Raw genomic sequence first — 9626 nt, forward strand, 5'->3', positions numbered from 1 at the left:
ATTCATGTGGTGGCTATTTTAAACCGTGCCACCAACCTAAACATTGTTGTAGACAACTATATTCCTTGATGGCTTGGTAGCCTTATTCAGCAGTTAAAGGAATAGTTTGAAGAATATTCCAAAGAGTTGAGGTGTTGACTTGGCTCCAAACTCCCTAATCAAGGTTTTAACAATCTTTTACAAACATCTTGGTGCCTAAAGCCACTGGACACCATCAGAGGTCATATGGGGTCAATGTCTTGACCCGTTTTGGCAGCACATGGAGTAGGTACTCAATATTAAATTTAATATTTTAATGTAGTTTCATTTAGTCTATTTTCAATATTTTTGCTGCAGATTTGCCCTGCGATGGACTGGCGACCTGTCCAGGGTGTCCCCTGCCTTCGCCCTAAGTCGGCTGGGATAAGCTCCAGCCCCCCCGCGACCCTAATGAGGATTAAGCGGTGTATAGACAATGGATGTTGCAGATTTTCCCATGTTACACTCCAGTAAAGTCACTGCCAAATTCTAGTGACAAGTCTCTTGTCTTTGCAACTCAAGTTTGTTTATACTCATGTGACACACCATGATATATACAACATGTATCTTCCACTGTGCAGAGAATTGTGGGTCAAAATGACCACAAAAGCATGCTGGCTTGCATACAACAGAATGTGACTCGATGTAGTAGAACATCCTGGTACTTATCACAAAGTGCATCTGACAAGCTATTTACTGGTACATAGAAAGCTTTTTTGGTGTACTATATTTTATAGAAGTGTATTTTGGATCACACTCAGAGTGAAACAGTGTTTTGGGAGCACCCATAAACTACAGTTTTGATGAGGAAACTACATTTTTAATCTATTCTAGCAACTTCCATCGTGTTCACTCCTTTCTGTCCCATTGTACAGAAATTCTTGAGCCAGCCATGACCCCTCAACTCATTCACAGAGCTCTATTTCCCAGACCTCAAGGGAACTGATGTTGGTTTAAGATTGCAACAAACATAAACACTGAATGAACAATGATTGATTTTAAATGAGTTTCAAATGAAGCAAGTCATATCACATACTGTTGAGAGACTCTGTTCCACAAATGTAGTTTTAGTTATTCGTGTAATTACAAATGTCAAATAGTTATTTAATGAGGTCTTCTCACACTCTTGGAGTTGCCAGCTACTTTTGTTGACCTGACAGAGGGGAATTTTACCACAAAACTCAAGTTTTTATAAGCCTTTTGTGTCACGGAGCAGACATGCTTTATGATTATACAATACATTTGTCTGCACCGGCTTCGTAAACGCATGAATTTCATTTGTGCCTATATCACACTGATCATATATTAGGTTATAAATGGTTTCAAAACTCTGCAGCAGCGCAGCACACAAATAAACAGACTCAGTGACCTCCCCCCCTTTAAATTCATCCATTGTCACACCTTCTACAAATAACTGAACCACTTAAACCTGTTAGAAACTTTCCACAATCTGATATCTCAGCAGTTTTTCGCCTTTTTTCTTCACATACTAAAATTACTGTGGGAGCCTTGCTGTGAGGTCTGCATTATTTCAATTTTTGGTGTTCGTTAAACCGTATAAGATACTTACTTTTTTGTTCCATTTTCAGGAACTGTGCACAGAAACATTAATCTCTCAGGAGAAGACATGCGTTGTACCGGATTTAGCTATGAGCTCATTTCCATCTGCAGTCCCTGGGCAGGTATGCACAATATTAAATATAGCATACAAGTTTAAATGTATTATATGATCAAATCTACAGACGCAGCCTCACAATCCCACATCCCCAGTCTCACCCCACAGCACGTACACACCATGAAACCCACATATACAGAACAACGTACATACTTCCTCATTCAACACAAAGACTGTCCCATCAATATATAAACATTATGAAAATAAGATAATAATCAGGGTGATATGGGGATAAAGATGCTCCACGTGTCTCATTGACATTATCAACTGAAAAGTTCTCTGACTATTTAGCAGCTTGTTCCACTCTTTAGTAGCCTTAAATGAAAAGGCAGATTGCGCAAAAGCAGAGCTCCACACTGCAGCAGGAGACCTTGTAGTTCTGGTGATCTGTTCTGAATAGAGCTGTACAAATCTTTTCAGCAGTGGAGGTGCAGTACATACAGGTGAAAAGTTGGAAAGTCATGTTGTTATGGCCGCTTACACTAAGAAAAACTGTAGTATTACAATGTTTTCTAATGAAAGACTGAAATTACATTTTATCTGCAGAGCTAAAGTAAATTTGTTTCCAACAAGTGCCAGCACAGACTGCTGCAACTTTAATGCAGATGTGGTGCGAACAAGGAATGAAGCGGGAAGTGAGATCGCACTATTTCCAAAGCAATTCCAGAAAAAAAATGATTCATTTACCTGGAAAAACACTTGTGTATATAATACACAATCCATTGGACATAAAACTCTATATGCTGGGATGCATGGGATCCCATGATTCTATGTGGTTGCTCATTACTACTTTTTCCCAGACTTCAAAGACAGTAAGTGTTCTTAAAGAGGATTTATTGATATTGCTGTTCTATTCTACAGAAAAAAGAAAAGGAAAAAAAAAAAAAACCTCAGTACATTAGAAGATCTTTTAAAGATTAATACCACACAGTTCTGTTTTTAAAATCAAGCCTCATTTATGGTGAAAAATCACAGGAAAGGAAAGTGACATATTCCTGGGAAGCAATTATTTTAAAATGAAAGGAAAATCTTCAACCCTACTGCTGACCTGCTGCGGCCACTTAATTAATGGGAAGGCCCAACAAACCATTAGTCCTTTATAGCATCAGTCACCGTCATAACCGAATTACACAAGCGGAGAGATTTTAAGAGTGACCATAGTGGAATATTCAATAAAAAAGATTTTAAATGTTAGATGTTGAGCCAGTTAAGAAATGGCTACATAATGTGTATTGAACCTTTGCTGACAATAATAATGATCTAGCAAACTGCTAAGAATAAGAGGACAAAAAGCAAAATTCCAAAGCTAAGGATGGTTTTGTGCACTATAGTGACAGCGTGAGGCTTTGCAGGTGTCACAAAGGTACTATTGTTTTCTGTTAACCCTTTCAAAAAGGTTTTGTCTGACCGCATGTGAAGTGAAATCGCCTCTCTAAGGTCCTTTGAGGGAAAAGCCGTAAATGGAGACAACTCTCAGTGCTCTATGGGATTCCATGGTTTGTTGCTGGGTCAGGCAGTTTTCACAAAGGGGCCCCCTGCTTGTCAGGTATAAAAAGGAAGGTCTCCAGCAGGTAGACAAGCAGTTCAGCTCCAAGAGCAGCAGCAGCAGCAGCAACAGCAACAGCAACATCACCTCGAGTGACAACACCTGGCAAAGATGAGCTCCAGCGGCATGAACATGATGAGCAAGATCGTCTTCTACGAGGAGAGGAACTTCCAGGGTCGCTCCTACGAGTGCATGAGCGACTGCGCCGACATGTCCTCCTACCTGAGCCGCTGCCACTCCTGCAGGGTGGAGAGGGGCTGCTTCATGGTCTACGACCGCAGCAACTTCATGGGCAACCAGTACTTCATGAGGAGGGGCGAGTATGCCGACTACATGAGCATGATGGGCATGAGCGACTGCATCAGGTCCTGCCGCATGATCCCCATGCACAGGGGCTCCTACAGGATGAGGATCTACGAGAGGGAGAACTTCCAGGGCCAGATGTACGAGCTGATGGAGGACTGCGAGAACGTCATGGACCGCTACGGCATGTCCAGCTGCATGTCCTGCAACGTGATGGAGGGCCAGTGGCTGATGTACGAGCAGCCCCACTTCAGAGGAAGGATGATGTACATGAGGCCCGGAGAGTACAGGAACCTGATGAGCATGGGCATGGGCATGGGCATGAGCAACATGAGCGGCATGAGGGTCATGAGCATGAGGCGCATCATGGATTCCTGCTACTAGACGACGAATCATGGAGATGGTGCAGCAATTAGTTACTGAACTAATTCGAGAAAATTTGTGACCACGAAACTCATCTCCAGCAATATACACTGAATGCTGATTGCTGCAAATGGATGAAAAAGCTTCTTCCAAAACCACTGAACTGCACATACTACTGACAGAAACTACCACAAGGAAACTCAAATAAAATCTTTCTAAAACAATATGTTGGAGTCAAAGTCTTTCTTGGTTGTTGTTGCTCTCTCTTTTTCTTACTTTCTTTCCTCTCCCTTTTATTTCCAAAAGGTACCTTGTCTACTTTACCAAGTCTTGGTTCCTTTATGGTACCAAAAATCATTGGTATTGTATTTGTTATTTTTTAAAGTGTCTTTTTCATTTAATACCTGAATTATATATAAATAATTGATGGCTCTCCCACAAAAAACAACCTCTATTTTAGACAGTTTTAAACAACTGATGAATAGATCAACTTTTTGCGAAAGGCTCCAGTCCATCACAGGCTGGGTTTTTTTTGGTGATATTTGTTATCTAGGTAGGCTCATTTAATGATCTGCTTTCTCGAGAAGTCAACTTGGTAAATAATTCACCCATAAAGTGTAATTCAAAGCATGCACTAGTAGCAATACCGATAAAAGTTGATTGAGTTCGACGTGCATGGTGACAAAGGTGATTAAGTTGTTGTCATTAGCCATAAATCATGTAGATACGCCCAAGTTTCACTATACCAGGTGTCCAAATGTTGTCTAATGGGTTGGCTGACCCAGAAATAAAGGTAGTTATTGCAGTGCTATTACAGTGCCTCTGTGCCTGTCTTTGTCACGCAAAAGTTGGTAGAGACAAGAAAACAAGCCAGGCAAGAATAAAGTCACTTAACCTAAAACAAGAGGCCTCCCTACCAGTTACAAAATGTGGAATTCTAAATAGAATTTTATACAGTTTAAATCGGGCAAAATTAGAAAATCATTATGTGGAAGTCAGTGTTGATAAATCCGGTTATGGAAAACACTGATCTGATATCATCTGACTCTCTCCTTTTTTTGTTTGCCAGTTGTGAACTTATGGTAACGAGTTGGGAAATTTTATCATATCACCCAACCCAACTCCAGATGTGGACGAAACTACACATCCATCCATCCATCCATCCATCCATCCATCCATCCATCCATCCATCCATCCATCCATCCATTATCTATACACCACTTAATCCTCAGCTGAGGAAAGGCAGGGGACACCCTGGACAGATCGCCAGTCTATCACAGGGCTACACTTAGAGAAAGACAACCAAGCACACTCACATTCACACCTACGGACAATTTAGAATCACCAATTAACCTCAACATTTGGACCTTGTGGGAGGAAGCCAGAGAACCCAGAGAGAACCCACGCTGCACGGGGAGAACATGCAAACTCCACATAGAAAGATCCCGGGTGTCCTCACCGGGACACGAACCGGCAACGTTCTTGCTGCAAGGCAACGGTGCTAACCACCACTCCACCTTGCAGCCCTAAACTACACATTTGTACAAAAAAAAAAAAACACAAAACTGTTTTATAGACTCAGTTTGAAAGAAATCAGGGAGCAATAATCTGAGTAACAGCAAAATGGGGTTCGTTTTGATATAACATGTATTGGATCTTCATAATTTCAGAATATAGGTGATGTTCTGATTGATTTCTTTGGCTGAGATCCCAGTGTGAATCCTTTAATCTTCAGTATCTTGCAATTTGATCGACCAGATCTGATGTTTACATTCACCTAAATACCAATTAAATATGTTACTTACGCACTGAAATAACAATAGAGGCTAATGACAACATTTTTCACAAGCATCTTGATTTAAAGAGAGAAAGCAAACATTCAAAGTTGAAGAACCTAATTTATTGATATAATATGAAGGTTTCTCCTAAAATTGAGCCTTCTCAATATCACTACTGGTACCATGTCAATAACTGTAAAATGACACCCAGTCCAGTTCAGCAAGTTCATACGACTGTCCCAAACCCAAAGAGATGCTGCTGTAAATACGAGCTCAACTAAGAGGCGCTAATGGAACTGGTTGGTCTGTAACCTGTGTTTTAAGGCCTGCCAATCTCCCTTAACGAAGCGATCAATTAATCAATGAGCCCTGGGGCCTATTCCTGTCTGACACTGAGACGAAGTGAACAGCCCTTTAACTGGCTGATAGTGCCAGATCATCAACAAGAAGGGTTAAAGTGGAGACTGACTGTATTAAATGACTCAAATGAGCCACAGATTTCTTACACATTTCTTAAGATGATTAATTCCTCACCAATATGGGGGAATCAGGGGAACTACATTTGCTTCAGTAAAGTTCACTGGTTCAACAGCTCTCAGCATTAATCCTGATAAAGTCCTGGTGTGTGTGGGAAAATCAAGGCTCCCGTGTTGCAGGCCAAGGTGTGTCTGTTTTCTTTGACCTCATCTGCACTTTTTCTCACATTACACGGTGTAGCAGCTCCCATCGCTCCCTGTCAGGCCTAATTAGAGTAGATCTGTACTGATAACAGTCATTAGTCAGGCAGCCTCATGCAGGCAGGGAGAGCTGGGATCCAATAAAGCCAGGAGCTCCTCTGGGGTACTGCCCACTTTTTCACAGCAGCACTACAATGCTAACCTACATATCAGCAGCTATGACTAAGAGATTTTAACTTCAGAAACTCAAGTCCTTGTCCCAGTAACAGACTTGACTGTGCATTTGCATGCTGTTCACATATAACTCAACAAGCAGAAAGGCCCTGATGGTGGAGATTAACATGAGCAGTAGGAAGCAAACATTTGGAACTATTTACAGCAGATTTCTAGGAATGTGGTTGTTGTGGATGTTGGGCCCCAACACACCCATCAGACAGCTAGCCATTAGACGCCATTAGGTCGTGTATACCACCTGCAAAATTTGAAGTTTGGCAATCATCAACCAAATCAAAATCAACACCAGTGACAGCTGTCTGACTGGTTGATTAGCCTTCCAGTTTGACTTAGTCACCTCCACATTTTTTGTCTTTTTCCCACAATTCAAAACAAAACAAAAGCTACACTAATTAACGCGATTATCACCGCTCTAATCAAGCTCATTTCCTGCTAGCAGGCAGTTGTTTTCAGTGAAAAATCTGTGATTATCCCACTGTATGTTACCTGCCCAGCCCTGAACAACAGACAGTTATCAACTATTTCGTGAACACAGTGGAGTATTTAGCTGCTGAACTAGCTGGATGACAGAAGTTTTCCTCAGGAGTCGGTGGAGTGTAAACCAAAGCTAAAAGAACAACAAAATGCAACATTTCTTTGTGAGTCCCAGTGGCAAAGAAAGGGAGAGTAATCCTTAATAACCGTAATGAAGTTTCTCTCAATATGGTGAGGTTATAATGAGACATTAAAGTGAGCGTAAAATTGATTGGTTTATATGGATTATCAGTTTTTTTCTAATTAGCAACAGGAAAAACAAATGATTTTTTAATGCAGTCTGATGGTTTTAGGATTTATAATGTATTCAAATGTAACTTGTTAAACATTTAACAAGCATGTAATATAGAAACAATACATAAGTAATATAATAAAGAAACAGCAGAAGATGGTGCACTAGTCTGTCAGCTGCAGTGTTTGGAAGCTTGATGGGTGTGCTTAGGTACAATGGTTCGTGGCTGTAGAAGTCCGAATTAAACTGAATTTTATTCATATACAATTCACAACATACTTCAATCAGCCATAATATTAAAACCACTCAAAGGTGAACTAAAACACTTTAATCATCTCATTACAATACAATTTTCTGATGGGAAACCTTAGGTATTGGCATTTGATGTTGCTTAGACACACACTGCCCACCTAAACATTGTTGCAGACCAAGCACACAGCTCCACGGCAACAGCACTCCTTAACAGATAATGCACCCTGTCATAATGCATAAACTGTTCAGAAATGGCTCAAGCAACATAATAATGAGTCCAGGTAAATTGAGCCAACCTCCAGATTCCCCAGATCCCAATCTGATCGAGCATTTGCGGGATGCACCGGAACGAGCCTGATCAATTGAGACCATGCTGCCAACATCCCCATACCAAACACCACAGGACACCCCCTGAAAGTCCTGTATCCATTGCTCGATGTTTCAGAGCTGTTTTTACCTGCATAAGCAGGACCTACACAATATCAATATGTGGTTTTTAATGTTGTGGCTTATTGTTGTAAGTGATTTCAGGGCACTTTGCACAGTCAGGTCAAGAGAGAAACCCAATGATTGCTATAAAAAGAGCCGCACAAGTCACACATTTTGGCCGTCGTCTCTTCGTTTTGTTGTGCAATATTGAGCTAAAAACACTTCTTTCATAGCTCCTTCAGAAACTACTCTCTAACAGGAACAACCAAAAACAACATAATCCACTTCACGGACCACAGCAGGGGTGGAGGGACAGAGCGATGCAAGTTTAGAGACTTTGACATCAAGTGTTTCAGTCTCTTGTGTTCTCTGCTCTTCCTCTTATGTCTCTGATGTCTTGTGGAGAGATCACAAGAGAAAGGAAAGAGGCAAAATATCCCTATTCACATCTTTTCATGAAGAGAAAGCAACCATCTGCCAAATGTCTCTTCACATTAACTTTGCACCATTGAAGGTGTTGATGGTGCAGGACAAGACTGCACAATGCTGGAGCCATTATGGCTGGTACATCAAGTCCTTCAACCGATTTGTTCCCCTCTTCCCTTCTTCACACATGTCTCTCAGTAGAAGCTGAGACCAGTCTGACAGGAAAAGATTGTGTTTAGCTCAAGCAGGTGACAGCAAATGTGTTGTCTGAGAACAAGAAGAAGGAGAAAAAAAAAAAAAAGAAGTCGGACAGCTGCAGAAATAATTCATGGATTGTGCTGAAAATAACTCTGTTCAATGTTTTAATACTGCCTTCTGTGATCTTGGGCAGTGATCCAATGTGACAAGCTCCTGTTTGGTCACAATCATCCATTTGGAAAAAGATGTGAGCAGGCTAATCCCAAAGCAAACAATGAGCTCATCTATATGGATCCAGTGTCTGTTTAGGCCAGTTAATTTGAACAGTGACACAGGTTGACAAATACACAAGATTTCCTCGAAAAGCGTGCGGCTTGGCAAAACAAGGAGAGCTGAGAGTTACTGAGTCGGTTTAACAAGTCCACAGGCCACATTTTAGCTTGTTTGAACGTCTGGGCGTTGACAACAGTGGCACTAAGGTTAGTCAAAACCCTGTTAAGGAGAACAGAACCTGGCAGGAGAGGACTGCTATCAAAGACACTTTTGTGAGTCCATCAAGACAAACCCTCAACCGTTTGGAAAAACAGCACAGGGTGAAAGAGGCCAGCATTTTCTTGGCCACAAACAGCATTACTAAGGGAACTAAACCAGAGTGGTCAACACAACTCTCAACTGCAGCACCAGCAACAAAAATTGGAATCAAATGAATGATGGTTGTCATTCGTAGTCATAGAGATATGTGAACAATGGTGGGAAAGGGCTAGACACCTTGGGGGGATTCTGGGTGGTTCTTTGTGTGTGAAAGTCGAGTGTTGAGACCCCAGCCTGTGCTCACATCAGCCCACACATCAGTCTACGAGCATGGCACAACTCATACGCAACAGCTGGACTACAATTGGCGAGTCTGGATTTATTATAAGGCTTAGAGGTGCTGGGAACTAGAGGCCGAGAGTGGTGGGGG

General features: G+C 41.4%; 1 protein-coding gene across 1 annotated transcript; it reads left to right on the top strand.

Annotated features, from left to right (window-relative positions):
- The first annotated feature begins 3350 nt into the window (after window positions 1–3350).
- LOC103360013 (gamma-crystallin M2-like) lies at window positions 3351–3926 on the top strand. The gene has a single exon (XM_008285631.1). The coding sequence runs from the start codon at window positions 3351–3353 to the stop codon at window positions 3924–3926; it is 576 nt and encodes a 191-aa protein (XP_008283853.1).
- Window positions 3927–9626: the final 5700 nt, after the last annotated feature.

The sequence above is a fragment of the Stegastes partitus genome, unplaced genomic scaffold, assembly GCF_000690725.1.
Source record: "Stegastes partitus isolate 25-593 unplaced genomic scaffold, Stegastes_partitus-1.0.2 Scaffold411, whole genome shotgun sequence".
Classification (NCBI taxonomy): Eukaryota; Metazoa; Chordata; class Actinopteri; family Pomacentridae; genus Stegastes; species Stegastes partitus.

Coding starts and splice junctions, on each gene's coding strand:
- LOC103360013 (XM_008285631.1), top strand. CDS start 3,351: ATGAGCTCCAGCGGCATGAACATGATGAGCAAGATCGTCTTCTACGAG.